Here is a 23,302-nt window from a genome sequence, read left to right as displayed (position 1 = left end):
TATGGGTGTCCGTAGCACCATCCATCCTTTGCATGGCGCGATTTTATTATAAAAGCCGATGAAATAATTAAAAAAGCGAGCCCCGATGCTGCGGGGTGAGCTCACGGAAGGTGTGGCAGATAAAGCTCTTCCCAATTCTGCTAAAACCCCGCTCCTGGTGAAACACCGATTTATTTTGGTAAATCACTGGGGTTCTTGGGGCTGTGAAGCCCCCGTGCCTCAGTTTCCCCGCCGCAGGAGCCGGTGGGCGCTCGGGGGGCTCTGCCCCCCCAGCCGGATCCCAGCCCCATCCTTCCCCCAGCCCATCTCTATTGATTTAATAAGATGGAGAGGAATTAACGGGGCCGGAGCATCGGAATAATGAAAGATGAACAAAGGGGCTGCCCTAGCAAAGATGCTGCCAGCTTTTAATGATGAGGCCGGGCAGATCCCCCGCCAGTTGTCCCTTTGGAGTGGCGATTAAGAACATACTGTTATTGTTAAGGCCGAGAGATAAATCCCTGCACCGTTTCTGATGTGATCAGCCGGGGCTTCTCCCTACAATTTGTGATCCTATTGTGGACGGTGTTTGCCCTGGGCAAGGAGAGTCTGGGAACCACTTATGAACCATCCTTTGGTCATTAGTCTCCTCATTAGGGGAGAACAATGTGGGGAAAAAAAAGATAATTGAAGGGAGCAGCGGGCTGATGGTGCATTCAGGCCCGGCCTCAATGCTTAGTTTGTTTATAATTCCCAATTAATTTTAAACGCGCAGGTTTGGGATGCTCTCGACACCTGGAATTGCGGCCTCTGTGGGCTCTGCGTGCCGGGAGGAGCGCGGAGCATCGCGAGTATTCATTGATTTTTGGGGGCTCCCAAAAAGGTCCCAAAAAAGTTGGCTTTGCTGCCAGCCCCATCCAGCTGGAATCACGGAATTCCAGCTTTGGAAGAGACTTTTTAAGGTCACCCAGCCCAAGCAGGCGCGAAGGGTGAGCGCGGGGCGTGCAGCACGTCCCGCTCTCCCGTCCCACATCTGGCGGAGATTTGGGGCCAGATGTGGCACCCAGGAGTGCCACACGCAGTTACGAGCCCGCGGGCATCAGGGATATTCCCCCAGGAAAAGCTGGGGCAGAATCCAGTCCTGTCCCCCCGGCTCCTGCCTGGACATGCCCGGGTGATGAATCAGACCCTGCCCCCGGGAGAGGAGGGGAAAAGCCCTAATTCCTCAGGATGCTCGATATTATCAAGTGCTAATGAGGCCTGGATGGGGCTGAGGTGCTTTGCAGGCCATTATCCCAAATTATCCTGACAATGGGGCCGGGGAGCGCTGTCTGAAGGGCGGCCCGGGTGTGTATTGGCTGTCTGGGCTGGGGACAGGGGGCTGCTGTCCCCTGCCTTCCCCCAGCACGAACCCAGGGCTTCGGCTGTTTGTAGGGATAATTTTTCATTGTGCGAGCACAGAAGCACGGAATGGTTGGGACTGGAACCATCTGGTCCCATCCCGTGCCTGGGCAGGGACACATCCCACTGTCCCAGGCTGCTCCAAAGCCCGGCCTGGGACACGTTCAGGGAGCTCCTGGGGAGGTTTGATGGGCAGCTGAAAAATGAGCTGACAAGGATGGGGAGAAGGGCACAGACCCCTCTCCAGGCCAGCGTTTGGGATGATGTCCTCCTACGAAACTGGCACGTCCCCGAATTGTCCCGTCCCTCCCATGCTGGACTGACACCAGACCCCGGCAGAGTCCTTTGGGGGTGACCTTGCCCTTGTCACCTGAACCCGGGCTCCCCTTGCTCCTGTCCTCAGTCTGGGGCTGCTGGTGGGACCTGCGAGGTGCTGGGGATGCAGCAGGGACTGGGATCCTCCTTCAGCAGGACAGGTGGGATTTCCCGGGAGCGCTCAGCCCCAGCCCCGCGTTCTGCAGCTCCCCGGGCCTGGGGAGGGTGACAAAGATGGGGCAGGGTCACCTGGCACCCACTGCCAGGGCACAGAGCACCCCCAGCCCTCGGCAGCCAGGGGAATTGATCTTTTCTAGGTGTTCCAGTGGAGGAATAGGATCACGTCCATTATCTCCTAATAGGAATACATCCATTCTCCTTGGAGAAAAGCCGTGCTCCTCTTCCCGCTGCAAAGAGGGACTCCTGCTCCCCTCTCCTGGAGGATTCAGTGGGATCCACTTTGGAAAGGGGCAAATCAGCAGCTCAAGGGGTTCCAGAACATTCCTAATTGCCCATTACTGGTTCATGGATTATCATTCATTCTCACTCTGGATTAGCACAGCAGAAACCTTGGTGAAAAATCTGCCATAAGGCCAAAGCCTGGTGCTCAGAACCCCAATTTTAAGGCAATTTTCATTAAAAGGCAGGAGCAGAGGATTTCAGCGGAGGATTTCAGCCCCTCAGGCAGGTGTCCCAGAGAGCAGCAGCGCCGGGACCCCGGGCTGGTCTCTCTCCCTGAGCGCAGGATGCTCCCGATGCCGGAGATGTTTCCCCGCTGGCAGGAGGACTCACACCTCGGATTACAGATGCACCAAATCCCCGTCACGTTTTCACGTGTGCTCGCTGTGGGTTCGGGGAAATTTCCACCCCTTTCTCCCCGCTGGGATGGGTTTGGGGCTCCGGGGATGGAAATGGAGCCGGGCTCTGCTCACCGAGAGGCGAGGTGTGAAATTTCTCATGGGCAAACAAGTGCGAGCTGCGGGGTGCCCAGAAGAAGGGGGACAGAAAAGATGAAGCGGGGAGGGGGGGAATGAGGAGGAGGAGAGAAAGCAGCAGCCAGGGAGGAACAAAAATCCCTAAAGCACCAACCTGGATTGAAGAGTGGGGCGTTTTCTATGGGGGGATTGTAAAATGCGCTCTCTCTTTCCCCTTGGCAGGGGGGAAAAGGGCCCCCCCTCTATCTGATAGTCATTAGCATCAATTAGCCCCGTTTGAAGTAGGCAACATCTTTGTCTCTTTGCAAAAAAAGAAATAAAAAAACCTTTCAGGGAGCCCATAATAACATCTGGAGCAGGAGAGGCTGAACTCGAGTTCCCCACTTTCATCTCTTGTCGAGGGACTTGGAATGTTAATGCAGCCTCATTCTTTAATGGAGTTATCAGGAAATGCTTTTCACCTCCTTCCCTTTGCTCAGGGGGGATGTTTACAAAGGGCTGGGGGCTTTTTGGGGGGCTTTTTGGGTTGTTGTTTTGTTGTTGGGATTTTTTTTTTTTACCCCTTGTCTAAGAAACTCCCCCTAAGAGATTCCCCCCCTTCCCCCTTCTACACTCTTCAAAAACAAAACAGGAATAAAATATAATGAATAGGATATAGTGAGTAAAATAAAATAAATAAAATAACCACCACCAGAAGACCAAAGAGGATCAGATCCTGTCTGGAGGGGCTGGTGGCGGGAGCTGGTGAGGAGGGAGGTGGGGGGTCCTGCCCGAGCCCCCCGCCCTGCCGGGCTGCCGGGTGCTACATTTCCCAAGTCATTACCAGCGGGTGAAAATCTCCAGCTTTCCCACCAGAATGCGTTAGCTGAGCACACAGCACTAATGGGAAACAGGACGGCTCGTTAGCAGAGCCCGCAGCCGAGCCGAGAAGGGGAAGGGAGAAAACAGCTGGGCTTGGGCTGGTGGTGCAGCCGTCTGTCCATCCCAGTGTCTCTCTGTCCATCCCTGCACATCCCTGCACATCCCTGCACATCCCTGTCCATCCCAGTGACTCCCTGTCCATCCCTGCACATCCCTGTCCATCCCAGTGACTCCCTGTCCATCCCAGTGTCTCTCTGTCCATCCCTGCACATCCCTGCACATCCCTGTCCATCCCAGCATCTCCCAGTCCATCCCAGTGTCTCTCTGTCCATCCCTGCAGATCCCTGTCCATCCCTGCACATCCCTGTCCATCCCAGCATCTCCCTGTCCATCCCAGTGTCTCTCTGTCCATCCCAGTGTCTCCCTGTCCATCCCTGCACATCCCTGTCCATCCCAGTGTCTCCCTGTCCATCCCTGCACATCCCTGTCCACCCCAGCATCTCCCTGTCCATCCCAGTGTCTCCCTGTCCATCCCAGTGTCTCCCTGTCCATCCCAGTGACTCCCTGTCCATCCCAGTGTCTCTCTGTCCACCCCAGCATCTCCCTGTCCATCCCAGTGTCTCCCTGTCCATCCCAGTATCTCCCTGTCCATCCCAGTGACTCCCTGTCCATCCCAGCGTCTCCCTGTCCATCCCAGTATCTCCCTGTCCATCCCAGTGTCTCCCTGTCCATCCCAGCAGCTCCCTGTCCGTCTGTCTGCCCACCCACCTGCCAGGGGGCTCCAGCAGCACCCCTGCCCTGCCTGCAGCTCCCCCATCCCAACAACCCCCACAGATCCTTTAACAACCCCATGTTCAATCCCTCACATCCCCTGTGCCAGCAAAGGCAGGAGCTGTGAATCTCCAAGGAAGTTTTTTTCCCCAATGTGGTTTTTTTTGGGAGAGGCTTCAGCACTGGCGCAGCTTTGGAGGTGTGATTGCAATTAGAGCCGTGGTTCCAGGGCAGAGGGATCAGAGCTGCCTGTTTGGATAAGGAGCAATAAAGCAGCAGCTGTATTTATTCACTTCTTTGGAAGCTGCTGGGGAAGACAGGATGCTAAAAAGGCAGGAAAAAAAAAAAAAAAGTGTTTTAAAGGCAAATTTCAGGGACTCTTTTGTCTCCTGTGGGCATCCTCCTCCCTGAGGATCCTGTAGCCATCACCAGGGTGAGCAGGATAATCCTGCCTGTGTATTCCCAGCTGCTTTGAAATGCCCTAAAATAGAGATTTTTATAGTTATTTCTATAGATCGTGCAGGGAAAAGAAAGTTTTAAGGGCGTGAATCCCTGTTTAAGGCAGGATTGACTGGATATGGCCCGTGAGCCTGTGCATGCAGGGATGGTTAATGCTGGCTCATGAAACCCATGGGGAGTTTTGCTCTGTGTTATTAACCTGGAGACTCTGGGATTTCTGTGTTTGCACACACCTGGGTGAATTTCCAGTGAGAATTTCATGGGATTTGAGCAGGAATCTCACCTGGGAGAGGTGAGATACAAGAGGTGTTGTTTGGGTGTCTGAGGAAGGAGCAGGTGTTGGGGTCCAGGAGGAAGGAGCATCCTTGGGGCATCTTTGGGGAAGGAGCGAGTGTCAGTGTGGTGGTTGATGGGCAAAGAGCACAGGACATCTGTGGGGCTGACAGGGTGGGAGCAGGGGATCCATGGGGTGGGAGCAGGGGATCCATGGGGTGGGAGCAGGGGATCCATGGGTGGGAGCAGGGGATCCATGGGGTGGGAGCAGGGGGTCTGTGGGGTGGGAGCAGGGGATCCGTGGGGTGGGAGCAGGGGGTCTGTGGGGTGGGAGCAGGGGATCCATGGGTGGGAGCAGGGGGTCTGTGGGGTGGAAGCAGGGGGGTCTGTGGGGTGGGAGCAGGGGATCTGTGGGGTGGGAGCAGGGGGTCTGTGGGGTGGAGCAGGGGATCTGTGGGGTGGGAGCAGGGGGTCTGTGGGGTGGGAGCAAGGGATCCGTGGGGTGGAAGCAGGGGATCTGTGGGGTGGGAGCAGGGGATCTGTGGGGTGGGAGCAGGGGATCCGTGGGGTGGAAGCAGGGGATCTGTGGGGTGGGAGCAGGGGATCTGTGGGGTGGGAGCAGGGGGTCTGTGGGGTGGGAGCAGGGGATCGTGGGGTGGGAGCAGGGGATCTGTGGGGTGGGAGCAGGGGGTCTGTGGGTGGGAGCAGGGGATCCGTGGGGTGGGAGCAGGGGGTCTGTGGGGTGGGAGCAGGGGGTCTGTGGGGTGGGAGCAGGGGATCCATGGGGTGGGAGCAGGGGATCCATGGGGTGGGAGCAGGGGATCTGTGGGGTGCTGGTGTGGGAGAAGGGGTGTCCCTGGAGCAGCTGGAGTGTAAGGAGGGTTTCATTGGGAGTGTGGGTGAGGAAACAGAGGAGAAACAGCGTGGAAATTGGGGTGTCCTTGGGGATGTTGATAGTGAAGCAGGGGGGTCGCTGGGGTGTCAGTAGTGAAGCAGGGGGGTCGCTGGGGTGTCAGTAGTGAAGCAGGGGGGTCGCTGGGGTGTCAGTTGTGAAGCAGGGGGGTCGCTGGGGTGTCGGTAAGGGATGGTGGGGTACTGCTGAGGAAGCAGGGGGTCGCCGGCAGCCAGCGGGGTGTGTGCAGCCCCCGCCCCCCCTCCTTTGCATGGCCCCGGCCCCCCGCCCTCCATATAATTAGCGGTGGGGCCGGCGCTGCGCACAGCGGCCCGGCCATGCTGCAGAGCCCGCAGTGCCCCCGGGCCGCGCCGCCGCCCCCCAAAACCCCGTTCCACATCGAAGCGCTGCTGGCCCGGGAGCCGCCGCGCCGCGGCCCCGCCGCCGGCAGCCCCGCGCTGCTGGTGGCCCCGCGCTGGCCCCCGGGGCCCCCGGGAGCCGCGGGGCTCGGAGCAGCGCCCGCAGCCTGGCCATGGGGATGGGGCTGGCCCGGCGCAGGTGAGCGGGACCCGCCGGGAGGGGAGCGGGACGGGGATGGGACGGGGATGGAACGGGGATGGGACTGGGATGGAAGGCGGATGGGGATGGGATGGAACGGGGATGGAACGGGGATGGGGATGGGATGGGGATGGGGATGGGGATGGGATGGGATGGGATGGGATGGGATGGGATGGGATGGGATGGGATGGGATGGGATGGGATGGGATGGATTGGGATGGGATGGGATGGGATGGGATGGGATGGGATGGAACGGGGATGGGATGGAACGGGGATGGGGATGGGGATGGAACGGGGATGGGATAGGGATCGGGATAGGGATGGAACGGGGATGGGATAGGGATCGGGATAGGGATGGAACGGGGATGGGATAGGGATCGGGATAGGGATGGAACGGGGATGGGGATATGGGGATGGGGACGGGAACGGAACGCGGGTTGCGGGACCGGCACCGCCGCGCTGGGAAATCCCGGGGTCGGGTCACCCCAAAACCCTTGGATCCCCGCTGGAATCCCGGGGCCGGGTCACCCCAAAACCCTTGGATCCCCGCTGGAATCCCGGGGTCGGGTCACCCCAAAACCCTTGGATCCCCGCTGGAATCCCGGGGTCGGGTCACCCCAAAACCCTTGGAACCCCGCTGGGAAATCCCGGGCTCGGGTCACCCCAAAACCCTTGGATCCCCGCTGGAATCCCGGGCTCGGGTCCCGCTGGAGCGGCGGGACATCGCTGCAGCCTCTGCAGCAGCCCCGAGCTGAAGCGCTGCGCTCCGGGACAGGGACGAGGGAGAGGGAAAACTTTCCTTAAAAGTTTTCTTCCCCTCTGTAAGCGATCGATATAGCGAGACCAAAACCGAACGCTTTATGTTTGCTTTTGTTGCTGCTTTTTGCTTAGTTTTGTGGGGTTTTTTTGTTTTTATTTTTATATCGCAAGGCAGTTTCTAACGCCTCTGATGTCTCTGAGCACTTTGATAAAGACAGAGCCCGTGGTTGATTCCTAAAGATGTTACAGGATTTTACTAACCCATCATTCAGAACCTGGTGCAGAATATCCAAACTCCCTGTTTGCATTAGAGATGGAGCAAAAATCTTGGGATGGATTCAATATTAAGAGACAGAGCACAATAAGAGTATTGAAGCCTGGGCTAGTGGAGGTCGGGACTGGATGATCTGTAAGGACCTTTCCAGTCCAAGGCACTCTGTGATTCCATATTTTACACACACTGCCATTTATTTATCCTCTCTTATATCAGGAAGCCACTTCACTGCCAGAGTTTAAACCAAAAACCTGCTGTAATTTCCCAAAGCCCTGCTCCCAAAATTAATTTCTTCACCTCTGCTGCTGTGTGCGTCCCTCTTTTCCCGAATTTGCCCTCATCCCTTTCTTAATTTTGCTTAATTTTGCAATTTTTCACTCACAGAAGTGAAACTGCCAAGTGTTTTGCAGCACGTGGCCCTCAAAACTCCATATTTTTAGTGCAGAAGCATCTAAGGAAAAATGGTTTTGTTGATCTGTGGGTGAAATTTACACTGTGGTGATGGATGATACAAGAGGCTCAATTTTCACTGGGACTTTATGACGGCCAAGTCATTTTAACAAAATATCTCTATTCAGAGTACTTTTCTTACAATTAAGTATTCCTTTTTAGCATTTCGAGTGGGATCTTGCTGTAGTCCAGGCAAAACCTGCAGCCAGACCCATGTGTATAAGGAACTCCAGCTTTGATCCTGATGCTACAATATTCAGATTTGCTGATCTTTTATTAAGTACTTAGCACAACTATTTAAAACATTATTTCTTTCACTAGACAGCATCGGCAGAATTGTGTCAATCTTTATATTCTATCAAACATCCAGGTATGAAAACACAGTTAAACAATTTGCAGAACGATTTCCACTCAGCATTTCATGTTGGAAATTACACTTGCTATTATTCCAGTGTTAAAATAGAAACAAAAAGTGATGGGTGAAAAGATTTTAATGATGAGAATAGTTTTAAGCGCAATTACAGCTGTTAAGCTGTCAGGTCTCCGTCCCACAAATCCTTAAACACAAATCCTTAAACACAGGCAGAACTTACACCCAATTAATGAACAGAAGTAGGTCAAGGTGCAGGTTTGTGCCTGGAGAACGCGACAAGATCAGCCATTAGAGGAGAGCTGAGTAGCAGGTGTGAATGGGGATCATTATGTGCAGTATTTCCATAAAACCTACAGAAACCTGCCTTGCCAGGATATTTTGGAACAGCAGAGATGGGGACCGGAATTGGCCGGGTGCTGCCAGTGTGCTGGATGCTTTCCACGTGTCTGTAATGGTGGCTTGTGCTAAAGTGAAGCTGGGGTGCCACCAGCTGCCCTCCCTGGCTCCCACAGCCTCCCTGCCCTGCTGAGCCCTGCAGGGGCTCTCGGTGCCATCAGCTGGAGCAGACTTTGGGCTGGGAAGGGATTTTCAGCCTCTGCAGTGAGCAGGGATGGGGAGGATGAGGGACTCTCAGCCAGCTGCCAGGGCAGTGCTGGTGTGGATTGTGTGTTAATTTATGCTAAGTACAGTTATCCTCAGGCCACAGCTGGAGAGGAGACAGGTCAGAGACACTTGTTAATCCTGCTAAATCCTCAGCACCCCTGGGAACTTCATGGGAGCAGGGGTGCAGGATGTGGTGCTGCATGGGAGCTGGATCTGGACACTAAACCCGTGTGCCAAGGCAAGGGGAAAACCAGGGGCCAACCAGTCTGGGGTAAACTCCCCAAACTTTGAACATTTGTGATTCGGGGGTTCTGGAGACAGAGCTGGGATTTTTGTGTTCTGCAGCCCTTGCTGAATTTATTACCCTGTTTATAAAGGCCCTGTGCAGGCAAAGGTCAAATCCTGCCCACCTCACTACGGATTTCTTGGGTCTGGCTGCATAGCCAGGACTGTCCTTGGCTTAAACCTATAAAACAGGCCCTCAAAAGTTCTTCTGCTCCACCTTTCATGGGAAAAGGAGCCTAGATGAGATTATCTGGGCAGGGACATCCCTGCTGGGTTTGGTGCTACTTTCTCCCCTCTCCTTTAGTGCAGACCCCTTGAATTTTTGCTGCTTTCTGTCAGGTCTGGAGCTGTCCCACTGTGTGGGGACCAACTCGCTGGGTCCTGCTGGGCCCTGGAGGTCGGGGGGGCCCTGCAAGATGAAGAGAGTCCGCACAGTCTTCAAACCAGAGCAGCTGGAGAGGCTGGAGCAGGAGTTCCTCAAGCAGCAGTACATGGTGGGCACAGAGAGGGTGGACCTGGCTGCAACCCTGCATCTCACAGAGACCCAGGTAGGGGATGTGGAGCTGCTCCTGGGGCTGCTCTCTGCTGCTGCTCCAGGGCTGGGAGGAGGACACGGTGCTGCCAGTGACACTCAAGAGTTGTGCCTGGAGTTTGGATGGTTTCTGGATAGGATTCTGAGTCCATGAAGTGGAACAAAAAGCATTCAGGAGCACAGCCCTGCTGTGCTTTACAGCTCGAGCTGGGGTGGTTGCTGTGTCTGCATTGTCACCATGCTCTGCAGACTGTTCCAAGTGTCCTTTTGTGACACTGGAGGGAATTCTTTCCCTGCTCTGCCCTGTGAGTTGCTGCTCCTCCCACAGTAAACTGCCTGTTCAGTGTGGAAAGGAGCCAGGTAACCTTCCACAGTGGGATCTAAACTCAGCTGGGAAAAAGGGGGAGCAAAACAAGGCCAAGTTCTGGGGGGACAGGGGATAATTCTGGGGGGTCTCCTGATGCCCTGTCCAACTGCAGTCCTGGGGATGGGCCCAGGGGCTCCTTAGGGAGCTGCTTCCTTCACTGCCCTGCCCAGACCCTTCTCAGTGCAGCTGCAGCCCCTCTCCTCTGTGCTGTCCCATCACTGCTCTGCCTTGGGGAGTTTCACCTCCTCCTCTTCTCACTCACTATTCCCTGAGGGAATAATGCACGTCCCCATCTTAAGGAACCCTGCTTTTTGGGGATATCCACCTTGGAAGCACCTGGCATTGGATTAAGCTGCTGTGCCACTTGCCCTGCAGGTCAAAGTCTGGTTCCAGAACCGGAGGATCAAGTGGAGGAAGCAGAGCATGGAGCAGAAGGCAGCAAAGCTGTCCCAGTTTGGGGTGATCCAGCCTGCAAGTGCTGATTCCACGGACAGCAAGGACCACGAGGAGGACACTGTGGACGTGGAGCTTTGAGCAGCTGAGGAGATTGGGCTGGGCTTTGATGCCTGGGGACATTTCTGTGCTGCTCTGGTCCAAGCAAGACTGATCTGAGAGCTGGAGCTACAGGACTAAGCTGCAGCTGGCTGGAAGGAACTCCTGAATTTCTATGGCTGCTGTTTGGTAGCCATGTGCTGTAATTCCTGGGGTTTCACCACTTCATGGCAGCACCAGGACACACAAACAGTTTCCAGCAGAGAGGCTGGGGTGACAATCAGGGTGTGTCTGGTATTGAGAGACAATCAGAGAGTGATTCTGACATTGGGGTGACAATCTGCTGGTTTCTCTGGCGTGGGGTGACAATCAGAGAGTGTCTCTGGTGCGAGAGTAACAATCAGAGGGTGACTTTGCTGCGGGGTGGCAGAGTGTCTGCTGCTGGGCAGGCAATGGGATGCTGTCTCTGATGGCTCTGATCTCAAGGGCATTTCAAACCAGGGTCACTGATGCTCAGTGTGCTGTGTGCTCCAAGGAGGGAGGAGCAGAATCTCCCTGATCACTTTGTTTTCTTAACTCAGCCCCATGTTTGATCAATCACAACCCAAATCCCCCCGAAGAGGGGCAGCCCTTTCCTCCCCCAGACTGCTGCAGTGTGAGCAGGTGATCCTGCCCTGCCCCTCCTCCTGTCAGTGCCTTGCTCTCTCTGTGCCTTTTGCATGTTCCCCCTGCATTCTGCAGCTGGCAGTGTGTCCCCTGGCACTGCTGTCCTTGCCCAGCTGTGTGTGTTGCTGCAGGGCTGGGGGCTGGGGCTGCAGGGCTGGGGGCTGCAGGGCTGGGGGCTGCAGGGCTGTAGGGCTGGGGGCTGGGGGCTGCAGGGCTGTAGGGCTGGGGGCTGCAGGGCTGCAGGGCTGGGGGCTGCAGGGCTGTAGGGCTGGGGGCTGCAGGGCTGGGGGCTGGGGGCTGCAGGGCTGGGGGCTGGGGGCTGCAGGGCTGAGGGCTGCAGGGCTGGGGGCTGCAGGGCTGGGGGCTGCAGGGCTGTAGGGCTGGGGGCTGCGGGGCTGGGGGCTGCAGGGCTGCAGGGCTGGGGGCTGCAGGGCTGTAGGGCTGGGGGCTGCGGGGCTGTAGGGCTGTAGGGCTGCAGGGCTGGGGGCTGCAGGGCTGGGGGCCGGGGGCTGCAGGGCTGCAGGGCTGGGGGCTGCAGGGCTGTAGGGCTGAGGGCTGCAGGGCTGTAGGGCTGTAGGGCTGGGGGCCGGGGGCTGCAGGGCTGCAGGGCTGGGGGCTGCAGCCAAAAGCAGCTGCCATCCCCCTGTGCCCAGACAGCCCCTGCAGCCAGATGTGCCATTCTGGCCCAGACTGCAGCTCTGCCCTCCCCTCATTATCCCTGCAGCTGTCCTGGGCAAAGCACATCTGCAGCAGCTGGATTTTTGGGAGGAGGGAGGGCTTTGGGGGGCTGTCACCTCGCCTCTCCTATGGCTGTCCAGGGTCACCAACTCAGGATAATTTATTCTGTCTCTTTCTGACCTAGAACACTGTATATCACTTTACTCTTACATTGTTATTTATAGAAATATTTTTTTTCCTTCCTTAATACATGTTACTTATTTATTCACCTTGACTCTTGATAAAAATCGAGTTAATTTTAAAAAGAGAAATGGAATGAGTGTAAAAAAAATACAGATGGAAAAATTTCCAAGTACTCTCTTTAATTTTCAATTGAAATTAGTAGCCAAAAAAAAAAAAAAAGAAATAAACCAAATGTATTTTTCATCCTTCTCAAAAGAGTTTGAGGGGGTTTTTCTTAATAAACTATTTTGGACAAAATATAGACTAATTTTTTTTTTTCAATTGATTGATGACCTCATATCAAAGTAGATGAAGAGAATTACTCTCTCTGGGCTGGTTCCTACAGAGACAAAACTACATTTTCAGTAAGAGCACTCATGGCTGATGAGAATGGGCTGCTCAGGCTCCTGTTGTCTGCAGGTGGATGTGGCCAAACATCTGCAGCTCCTGCTCTGGCAGCCTGAGTGTGCCCAGGGAAGGGAACAGAGCTGGAGGGAATGGAGAATTCCTGAGGAAATGGGAAGGGAATGGAGAATCCCTGAGGAAATGGGAAGGGAATGGAGAATCCCTGGGGAAATGGGAAGGGAATGGAGAATTCCTGAGGGAAATGGGAAGGGAATGGAGAATTCCTGAGGGAAATGGGAAGGGAATGGAGAATTCCTGAGGAAATGGGAAGGGAATGGAGAATCCCTGAGGAAATGGGAAGGGAATGGAGAATCCCTGGGGAAATGGGAAGGGAATGGAGAATCCCTGAGGGAAATGGGAAGGGAATGGAGAATTCCTGGGGAAATGGGAAGGGAATGGAGAATCCCTGAGGGGCTGGGAAGGGAATGGAGAATCCCTGAGGGAAATGGGAAGGGAATGGAGAATCCCTGAGGAGCTGGGAAGGGGCTCAGCTGGAGCAAAGGAGGCTCAGGGACCTTGTGGCTCTGCACAGCTCCCTGCCAGGAGGGGACACTGGGGGGATCTGGGAACAGGGAAATAAGAAGAATCAGAGGATCAGTGGGGCTGGAAAATGCCCCCAAGGTGACCAGTCCCAGCTGTGCCCCACGCCCACCTTGTCCCCATCCCAGGGCACTCGGTGCCACCTCCAGGGACGGGCACTGCCACCCTCCCTGGCTGCCCTGCCAATGCCCATCCCAGCCTTTCCACGGGGAAATCCCTGAGGAAATGGCCTCAGGTTGTGGCAGGGGGGATTTTTACCGGATTTCAGTGAAATTCATCCAGAGGAAGGGTGCCCAGCCCTGGCACAGCTGGGGGTGCAGTCACCATCCCGCAGGGATTTAAAAGCTGTGTGGATGTGGCATTTGGGGACATGGCTCAGAGGTGGCCTTGGCAGTGTGGTAATTGACAAGTGATTCGTGTTAAGCATACAAGTTTTGGAGTTCGTATAATCCAGAATACTTAAAATAAGAAAAAAACATGGACCTAGATAAAGCGAAATATATTATTAAACCCACTCTGTTTAAATCCCCCTATTATGAATATTGTGTGGAATATTGTGTGTAGTAGTTTGTAAAAAAAAAGAAAAAAAAAGAAAAAAAAAGGTTTTTCCATAGTCTAAAAGGCTTTTTTGCAGAATCAGATTTCCTGCCTTTGTGTGATCAATCATCAACTATCTGCTAAAGATCAGAATTCCCACTTCTGTTTTTATCTACCCAGACCAGATGGTTCCATGACCAATTGTCCCAAGAGCTGTTCCACAAAGTTTGGAAGTTTCTTTGCCCAGCACTGCTTACCTTGCAGAATTACTACAACAAACCAATATCAATTATTGATTATCACAAGGAAAACCATCCTATAAAAAGCTGGTGGAAGCGTGCAATGAGCGGTGACCCATCACGTTCTCCCCAGCGCCGCTTGCTCTGTCTATATAAAATAAAGCAATCTGAATTTTGCCGAATATCGAGGCTCCGTTGCTCATTGACAACACCAGCATGGAGGTGGCAGCTGCAGCGCTGTCCCCGGTGTCGCCACGGGCCGACAGTGACATCTAGTGCCAGCAGATGGTTCCCCACAGCCCCGAGTCCCCGCAATCCCTCAATACAGCCAAACTCTCGTTTCCGTGCCTTTAAGCTTTGCCGGAGGCAGCGAGGGCAGAGCGCCCACGGCGGCGGGTTTGAAAGGTTTTTATGGGGGAAGTCGAGCCGCTTTGGGGTGCGCAGGGCAGGGGCGATGCTCCTCTGTCCGTGAGGGGAGAGCTCCGGTGAGGGGGGAACTTGTGTTCCCGCCCGACAGGGCTGGGACTGAATTCAGTGACGGCTGCTGCTCTACCATGAATAATAACAATTGACTGGGGAGACACAGCGGGAGCGCCCCGTTTCGGGGTGTTTGCTTCGCGGTGTTTTTGGGGTGTTTTGGGGTGTTTTCAGGCGCGGGGGGCTGCGGAAGGGGGGCCAAGATGGCGGCGGCCCCGCGCGGCCCGCGGCTGAGGGGGGCGATGGCGAGCGCGGGGCCCTGAGGGGCGCGGAGGAGGCGGAGGAAGAGGAGGAGGAGGAGGAAGAGGAAGAGGCGCTGCCCGGCGGGTCAGGGCGGGGAAGTCGCCGCCCGAAGATGGCGGCCGCGGCGGGGCCGCACGCCGGGGCTGCGGCGGAGGCGCGGTTCATCAGCAGCGCCAAGGTGAGCGGCCCGCGGGCTCCCCTCGTGAGGCGCCGCCCGTGCCGCCCGGCCCGGGGCGCGGAGGGCGAGGAGCGCGCGGTGCCCTCGGCGGGGAGGGAGACGGAGACGTTCCCTCAGCTCCGCCGTGACTCGGCTTGGGCGCGCCCCTGACCCGCGCCTGCCCTCGGCAGGGAAAGGGCTTGTTCGCCACCAGAAACATCCGCAAAGGGGAAACGGTCTTCGTGGAGAGGCCGGTGGTGTCCTCGCAGTTCCTCTGGAATGCGCTGTACAACTACCGAGGTGAGCAGCCGGCGCTGCTGGCGTGTCCCCATGGCTGTCCCATGGCTGTCCTATGGCTGTCCCCATCACTGTCCCCATGGCTGTCCCCATCACTGTCCCCATGGCTGTCCCCATGGCTGTCCTATGGCTGTCCCCATGGCTGTCCCCATCGCTGTCCCATCCCTGTCCCCATGGCTGTCCCATCACTGTCCCCATGGCTGTCCCATGGCTGTCCCCATCGCTGTCCCCATCACTGTCCCCATGGCTGTCCCCATGGCTGTCCCATCGCTGTCCCCATCGCTGTCCCCATCACTGTCCCCATGGCTGTCCCCATGGCTGTCCCCATCGCTGTCCCATCACTGTCCCCATGGCTGTCCCCATCACTGTCCCCATCGCTGTCCCATCACTGTCCCCATCGCTGTCCCCATCACTGTCCCCATGGCTGTCCCATCACTGTCCCCATGGCTGTCCCATGGCTGTCCCCATCGCTGTCCCCATCACTGTCCCCATCACTGTCCCCATGGCTGTCCCCATCACTGTCCCCATGGCTGTCCCCATGGCTGTCCCATGGCTGTCCCCATGGCTGTCCCCGTGGCTGTCCCCATCACTGTCCCCATCCCTGTCCCCATGGCTGTCCCCATGGCTGTCCCATGGCTGTCCCATGGCTGTCCCCATCCCTGTCCCCATCCCTGTCTCCATCACTGTCCCCATCACTGTCCCCTGTCCAGCACGGTGGCCGTGGGACCCAGAGGAGCTGCCCGGTCCCAAGGGGAGGGTTTGGGTTTGTTTGAGCCCCTCTATAAAGGGGGCCCTGCTGCCTTTTCTGCCTCTGCTCTGAGCTGTTGGTAAGCTGAGGTGTCATCTGAGGGATGGTGACTCCTGCCAGCTCCGGAGGAATGTGCCACCACAGAATTTTGGAATGGCTTGGGTTGGAAGGAGCCTTACCCATCCTGTTCCAGCCGTGCCCCGGGGCAGGCACACCTTGCCTTGGCCCAGGTTGCTCCAAGCCCCATCCTCCTGCTGTTGGTACCAGCTGGGGAGCAGCACAGACAGCTCTTGCCCGGGGTTCTGGCGCCTTTCCTTTCTGAAGGCTTTCCATCCATCCCTCCATCCACCATCCCTCCCTCCATCCATCCCTCCATCCACCATCCCTCCCTCCATCCATCCCTCCATCCACCATCCCTCCCTCCATCCATCCCTCCATCCATCCATCCCTCCATCCATCCATCCCTCCATCCATCCATCCCTCCATCCATCCCTCCATCCATCCATCCATCCATCCATCCATCCATCCATCCATCCATCCATCCATCCATCCATCCATCCATCCATCCCTCCATCCACCATCCCTCCCTCCATCCATCCCTCCATCCACCATCCCTCCCTCCATCCATCCCTCCATCCACCATCCCTCCATCCATCCATCCATCCATCCATCCATCCATCCATCCATCCCTCCATCCATCCATCCATCATCCATCCATCCCTCCATCCACCATCCCTCCCTCCATCCATCCATCCATCATCCATCATCCATCCATCATCCATCCATCCCTCCATCCACCATCCTCCATCCATCCATCCATCCATCCATCCATCCATCCATCCATCCATCCATCCATCCATCCATCCATCCATCCATCCATCCATCCACCATCCATCCACCATCCATCCATCCATCCATCCCTCCCTCTCTCCCTCTCTCTCTCCCCTCTCCTCCCTCCCTGTGTCTCGCAGCCTGCGATCACTGCCTGCGGGCTCTGGAGACGGCTCAGGAGAACGCTCGCCGCCTGCTGGGGCGGAGCTCGCTGGTGCTGCCGCACCCCGAGCAGTGCCGCACCCGCCCGGAGCAGCACCAGCAGTGTCCCCGCTGCCAGGTAGGCGCTGCGGGGGCTGTCCCGTGTCCCCGCTGCCACGGCCGATCATTCCCTGCGGCTCTGCCTGTCCCGTGTCCCCGCTCCCTTTGCCGATCATTCCCTGCGGCTCTGCCTGTCCCGTGTCCCCGCTCCCTTTGCCGATCATTCCCTGTGGCTCTGCCTGTCCCGTGTCCCGCTCTGCCATGGCCGATCATTCCCTGCGGCTCTGCCTGTCCCGTGTCCCCACTGCCATGGCCGATCGTTCCCTGCGGCTCTGCCTGTCCCGTGTCCCCACTGCCATGGCCGATCGTTCCCTGTGGCTCTGCCTGTCCCGTGTCCCGCTCTGCCATGGCCGATCATTCCCTGCGGCTCTGCCTGTCCCGTGTCCCCGCTCCCTTTGCCGATCATTCCCTGTGGCTCTGCCTGTCCCGTGTCCCCGCTCCCTTTGCCGATCGTTCCCTGCGGCTCTGCCTGTCCCGTGTCCCCACTGCCATGGCCGATCATTCCCTGTGGCTCTGCCTGTCCCGTGTCCCCGCTCTCTTTGCCGATCATTCCCTGTGGCTCTGCCTGTCCCGTGTCCCCGCTCCCTTTGCCGATCGTTCCCTGCGGCTCTGCCTGTCCCGTGTCCCCGCTCCCTTTGCCGATCATTCCCTGTGGCTCTGCCTGTCCCGTGTCCCCGCTCTCTTTGCCGATCGTTCCCTGCGGCTCTGCCTGTCCCGTGTCCCGCTCCCTTTGCCGATCGTTCCCTGCGGCTCTGCCTGTCCCGTGTCCCCACTGCCATGGCTGATCGTTCCCTGCGGCTCTGCCTGTCCCGTGTCCCGCTCCCTTTGCCGATCGTTCCCTGCGGCTCTGCCTGTCCCGTGTCCCCACTGCCATGGCCGATCATTCCCTGTGGCTCTGCCTGTCCCGTGTCCCCGCTCCCTTTGCCGATCGTTCCCTGCGGCTCTGCCTGTCCCTGTCCCTGGGGCTCGGTGGCCGTGGCGCGGTTCCAGCCGCAGGCTCAGGCTGTCGCTGTCCCCTGCAGGTGCTGTACTGCAGTGCAGAGTGCCGGCAGGCGGCTCTGGAGCAGTACCACCGCGTGCTCTGCCTCGGCCCGGCCCGGGACGACCCCACGCACCCCCTCAACAAGCTGCAGGAGGCATGGAGGTAGGGCCTGGCCTGCCTGCTGCTCCGTGGGCCAGGGGGTGGCTCTGCTGGCCTTTGCATCCCCACACGGGTGGCTGGAGGGTGGGGGTGGCCGTGGGACACTGCCCAGCTCTTCCTCCTGGTTGGGTCTGGTGATGTTGGCAGCCCAAGGGTTTGCACATGCAGCTCATTGGATAAGGATAACTCTCCTTATTTTTCTCCCACTAAAAAGCTGCAAAGCACTGAGCTGCACACCCCTCACTCCTGCAGTTTCACGGTGCTCCAGCCTCTGGGAGATCCTCCTTGTGGCATCCCACAGGTCCATCTCTGTCCTTGCTTTAAAAAAAAAATGGTCCTGCAGGGGATAAGCAGCATCCCTGATCCAAATCTTGTCCCAGGCCCCAGCAGAGTGAGCAGGATGGAAGGGGATTGTTTGTGTGGTTGGAGCAGGAAGGTGGGTGCAGGTTTCTGTCCCCACACAGCAATGCTGCTCTGCTCACTTTGGTGTGATGGATCAGTGCAGGCCTGACCACGCCTTTGGCAGTTGCCTCTGCCTTCCTCCAGCTTTTCATTCCCATTCCAGCCCTGATCTGCTCATCTCTTCTCCCTTTGAATCCCACAGAAACATGCATTACCCCCCAGAGACCTCCAGCATCATGCTGATGGCCAGGATGGTGGCCACCATCAAACAGGTACAGCAGGTGCTTTTGTTACCCCACTGTGGATGGAATTCCCAAGGCTCTGTTTCCTTGGCCTGGCTTTCTCAGCATTTATTCTGACAGTGCTCCCTCTCTCTGGGCTGGGGAGGAAAGTGGTGTTGGTGCAATGCCTCTGCTTGACTCTTCTGTCAGGCTAAAGACAAGGAATGGTGGATCAAGGCCTTCTCCCAGTTCTGCAGCAAGACAGCAAATGAAGAAGAGGAGATTGTGCACAAGCTGCTGGGGGACAAATTTAAGGTAAGACCCAGCAGCTCTTGGATCCTTGAGCCTTCATTCTCCTGCCTGTGTCTGTGAGCCCACAGATGCAAAAGCCTCTTTACAGCAGGGATAGGAAACACTGGCAATTCCAGGTGTAAAGGGAGGGTCCTGACAGTGGGGATGTGGTGGCTCAGAGGGTTTTGGCCTTGTGATGCTTCCATGGGATGTGCTGCTCTGTGCTGTGGGGGGATGTTCCTGCTGTGGGCTGGACACTGGGATTTGGAGCAGCTCTGGAGGTGGCTTTAGCTGCTAGAATGGGTGGGTTTCTCTGCAGCCTTGCAGGGCAGGCTGTGAGCCCGAGCCCCTCAGAGCCTGTGGGCTGTGCTGGGCTCAGCCCCAGCCTGTGACAGGCACAGCAGCTCCCAGGCTGACCCTGCTGCTGTGTCCTGTGTCCTGTGTCCTGTCCCCTGTCCCCTGTCCCTGTCCCTATGCCCTGTCTCCTGTCCCCTGTGTCCCCTGTGCCCTGTGTCCCCTGTGTCCCCTGTGCCCTGTCCCCTGTGTCCCCTGTGTCCCCTGTGTCCCCTGTGCCCTGTGCCCTGTGTCCCCTGTGTCCCCTGTGTCCCCTGTCCCCTGTGTCCCCTGTGTCCTGCAGGGCCAGCTGGAGCTGCTGCGCCTGCTCTTCACAGAAGCTCTGTATGACGAGTGTCTCAGCAGGGTGAGTGCATCTGCCTGCCAGGCAGCCCAGGAGCATTGGCCTCCCCTGGGGCTCTGCTCCTTCCCTGCTGCCCCCAAAGCTGCCTGTGGCACTGCAGAGCAGTGCAGGGCTCAGCTCCTCTCTGCTCTCCTCCTGCAGTGGTTCACTCCAGAAGGCTTTCGCTCCCTCTTTGCCCTGGTGGGGACCAATGGCCAGGGCATAGGAACCAGGTAATGGGGCCTGGGGGTGCTCCCTGCAGGGCTCTGCAGGTGTGCAGTGTGCATGGCTGCATCCAGAGATGGGCAGGGGGAGGCAGGCTTCAGAACTTCACCCTGGCTGTGTCCAACCTTTCACATCCTCTGCCACACCTTGGCTGCTCTAAGCCACCTTGGATCCCTTCTGGGAGGTCCCACCATGTGCTGGCAGCACTGTGGGACTGTGACAGTGTCCCTGTGCTCACAGCTCTGTGACAGTCCCTGCTGTGACAGCACTGTGACAGTGCCCTGTCCCCCCAGCTCCCTCAGCCAGTGGGTGCATGCCTGTGATGCTCTGGAGCTGCCCCTGCTGCAGAGGGAGGAGCTGGATGCCTTCATTGACCAGCTCTACAAGGACATTGAGAAGGGTGAGGCTCTGGGGGTGCAGGGGCAGGACAGGGAGTGGATGCTGGGCACAAGGATCCTTGTCCTCCATCCTGTCCCAGGGGGAGGGAAAGGCTCTTGGGAAGCCACCCTGGAGCAGCCAGCCCCAGAGCAGTGCTGTGGGTGTTGTGTGTTCATGGACATTCCTTGGTGCTTGAGCTGCAAGAGCTGGGATGGAGCCTGCAGAGCTCTGAGGCCTCTCTCTGTGCTGCAGAGTCAGGAGAGTTCCTGAACTGCGAGGGATCAGGGCTGTACGTGCTGCAGAGCTGCTGTGAGTACCACAGGGACTGGGGCAGGGCTGAGGGAAATGTCCTGTGCCAGGCTGGCTCACTCCCTCCTCCAGGGAAAGGGCTCTGTGCTGGCCATCTGTGGGATGGGATAATGGGATGGGATAATGGGATGGGATAATGGGATGGGATGGGATAATGGGATGGGATAATGGGATGGGATGGGATGGGATAATGGGATGGGATGATGGGATGGGATAATGGGATGGGATAATGGGATGGGATAATGGGATGGGATAATGGGATGGGATGGGATAATGGGATGGGATGATGGGATGGGATAATGGGATGGGATGGGATAATGGGATGGGATGGGATGGGATGGGATGATAGGATGGGATGGGATGGTACTCCTCTCTCACTGTCCCCTGGCACCCTGCCCACCTGTGGGATGGCCAGTCCTGCCTTGCATGCCTGTGGTGTGGTTGTGATGTGGTTCCAGGAGCCACTTAAGCATTTAGCAGAGATTGTATTGCCTGTAGGTAACCACAGCTGCATCCCCAATGCTGAGACATCCTTCCCAGAAAACAACTTCCTCCTGCATCTCACTGCTCTGGAGGACATTGAAGCAGGAGAGGTGAGACAGCAGGCCCTGGGTGGGCCTGAGGTGCCACCACACCTTGGCATCATCCCTGTGCCCTGCATCCTCCAGGGACCCCAGCCCCAAACCCTCCTGTGCCCTGCATCCTCCAGGGACCCCAGCCCCAAACCCTCCTGTGCCCTGCATCCTCCAGGGACCCCAGCCCCAAACCCTCCTGTGCCCTGCATCCTCCAGGGACCCCAGCCCCAAACCCTCCTGTGCCCTGCATCATCCTGCCAGAGGAGCTCAGTGCCCATCCCATGCAGGGGCTGCCAGACCCTGTGTTTCTGCCTGATTCTGAGGGGGATGGGACAAATGCTGCTGCTCTGGGGCCATGGGGAGCAGTTGTGAGCCCGAGGCATTTCTGTGTGCACAGGAGATCTGCATCAGTTACTTGGATTGCTGCCAGAGGGAGCGGAGCAGACACAGCCGCAACAAGATACTCAGGTGGGGGCTCCTGGGGTACCTGGGGCAGCTGCCAGCCCCTGGCACCCCAGACAGTCCAGCAGGGGCTGGGTGTGCCCTGGGGTGTGGCTGTGCACGGGCTGCTGTGACCTTCAGTGGGCTGGTGTGTGCAGCACATGCTGCTCCTGGTGCTGTGAGCTCCTTGTAACGTCTTATAGCCTTGGGGACCGAGGATTTGGGATCCTGCTCTCTCTTTCATTCTCTGTCCTTCAAGGGTGGAGGTGAGGTTCCTGCTGGGGGATCCTCCCTGTCCCATCACCCCCTCTCCACCCAGGGTACCTGTACCCACCTGAGCCAGCAGGATGGAACCCCCAAACTCCTCTGGCTCTCACACATTGAGCCCCTTCCTGGCTGTTCTGTTCCCCTGCCCTGCCCAGCAGCAGCGTGGGATTGTCCCTGTCCCAACAGCCTCCCCTGTGTCCCACCTGCAGGGAGAACTACTTGTTTACCTGCTCGTGCCCCAAGTGCCTGGCACAGGCCGACGAGGCCGACGTGACGTCGGACGAAGAGGAGGAGGGCGAGGGGGAGACGGACGATGCAGAGCTGGAGGATGAGATGACTGATGTGTGATCCTGGCCTGGGCAGGAGGGGAGGGGAGGGGAGGGCCTGGAGGGTCCTCCAAGAGGCAGCAGCTTTAATATAGAACAGGGTTGTGTTGTGGGGTTGGGTGGGTGCCCTGCTCCCACCTGTCCGTGCTGTCCCTGTGTGTGTGTGTGTGTGAGGCTGTCCCTGTGTGTGTGTGTGTGTGTGTGTGTGTGTCAGGCTGTCTCTGTGTGTGTGTGTGTGTGTGTCAGGCTGTCCCTGTGTGTGTGTGTGTGTGTGTGAGGCTGTCCCTGTGTGTGTGTGCGTGTGTGTGTGTGTGTGTGTCAGGCTGTCCCTGTGTGTGTGTGTGTGTGTGTGTGTGTGTCAGGCTGTCCCTGTGTGTGTGTGTGTGTGTGTGTGTGTGTCAGGCTGTCCCTGTGTGTGTGTGTGTGTCTGTGTGTGTCAGGCTGTCCCTGTCTGTGTCTGTGTCTGTGTCTGTGTGTCAGGCTGTCCCTGTGTGTGTGTGTGTGTGTGAGGCTGTCCCTGTGTGTGTGTGTGTCTGTATGTGTCTGTGTGTGTGTCAGGCTGTCCCTCCACCACATCCCAGTTCCCTGCAGGGCTGGCTGGTGCTTGCAGGGGAGGCTGGAGGAGAGTGAGACCCAGCCAGCCCCTGGGACACCACTGTGAGGTCACTCTGCTGTGTCTGTGCAGGTGCTGTCCTTCCCAGCTGCAGGGACAAGGGCAGTGTGTGTGTATGTGTCTGTATGTGTGTATGTGTCTGTATGTGTGTGTGTGTCTGTATGTGTCTGTGTGTCTGTATGTGTGTGTCTCTGTGTGTCTGTCTGTGTGTCTGTCTGTGTGTCTGTGCACAAGGGTACTCTTTAATGTCTATATTAGCACTATCTACACACTCTGGAGCCAGGGCCCTTCCATATCCTCCATTCCATGCCTTGCCCAGCCCTGAGGGGCAGCAGGACCTTGCAGGAGGGTGGCCCAGAGCTGGAGTCCAGCAGGGAGAGCAGAGCTGACCCTGCAGAGCCTTCCCAGCCCAGCCCATCTTCCCATGACACAGAGCCCTGGGCAGTGACTGCAGGACTGTTTGGGGATGGAGAAGGGCCAGGAGCTGACATGAACTGTGGTGTGATCCCACATCCAGAAGAGATTTTGGGTTTGGCAGGAAGGGAGTTGTCCCTCCC

General features: G+C 57.4%; 2 protein-coding genes and 1 long non-coding RNA gene across 5 annotated transcripts in view; all 3 read left to right on the top strand.

The window, feature by feature from the left end:
* LOC306816678 overlaps window positions 1-23,302 on the top strand; it is a 162,702-nt gene that overhangs the window by 49,335 nt on the left and 90,065 nt on the right. The window lies entirely within an intron of this gene.
* Window positions 9,605-10,719, top strand: LOC306816689 (homeobox protein not2-like; the record flags this gene model as incomplete). The annotated part of the gene is made up of 2 exons (XM_079333123.1): window positions 9,605-9,736; window positions 10,463-10,719. The coding sequence occupies 2 exons, from the start codon at window positions 9,605-9,607 to the stop codon at window positions 10,619-10,621; spliced, it is 291 nt and encodes a 96-aa protein (XP_079189249.1). The 3' UTR covers window positions 10,622-10,719.
* On the top strand, window positions 14,620-22,352 carry SMYD5 (SMYD family member 5). The gene is made up of 13 exons (XM_079333119.1): window positions 14,620-14,764; window positions 14,935-15,043; window positions 16,760-16,899; window positions 17,903-18,024; window positions 18,626-18,695; window positions 18,855-18,959; window positions 19,573-19,635; window positions 19,774-19,844; window positions 20,130-20,236; window positions 20,467-20,523; window positions 21,022-21,116; window positions 21,496-21,566; window positions 22,016-22,352. Exons 1-13 carry the CDS (start codon window positions 14,699-14,701, stop codon window positions 22,152-22,154), a joined length of 1,215 nt encoding a protein of 404 aa, XP_079189245.1. The 5' UTR covers window positions 14,620-14,698; the 3' UTR covers window positions 22,155-22,352.

This window comes from Erithacus rubecula (assembly GCF_903797595.1).
Source record: "Erithacus rubecula genome assembly, contig: scaffold_141_arrow_ctg1, whole genome shotgun sequence".
NCBI lineage: Eukaryota > Metazoa > Chordata > Aves > Passeriformes > Muscicapidae > Erithacus > Erithacus rubecula.
This window is presented reverse-complemented; position numbering and strand designations above follow the sequence as displayed.

Bases quoted from the DNA above. Each gene is read 5' to 3' on its own strand.
- SMYD5 (XM_079333119.1), top strand. From the start codon at position 14,699: ATGGCGGCCGCGGCGGGGCCGCACGCCGGGGCTGCGGCGGAGGCGCGG. The intron at 19,845-20,129 runs GTAATGGGGCCT...CTGTCCCCCCAG, and splicing joins GGCCAGGGCATAGGAACCAG to CTCCCTCAGCCAGTGGGTGC. The intron at 20,524-21,021 runs GTGAGTACCACA...TATTGCCTGTAG, and splicing joins GTACGTGCTGCAGAGCTGCT to GTAACCACAGCTGCATCCCC.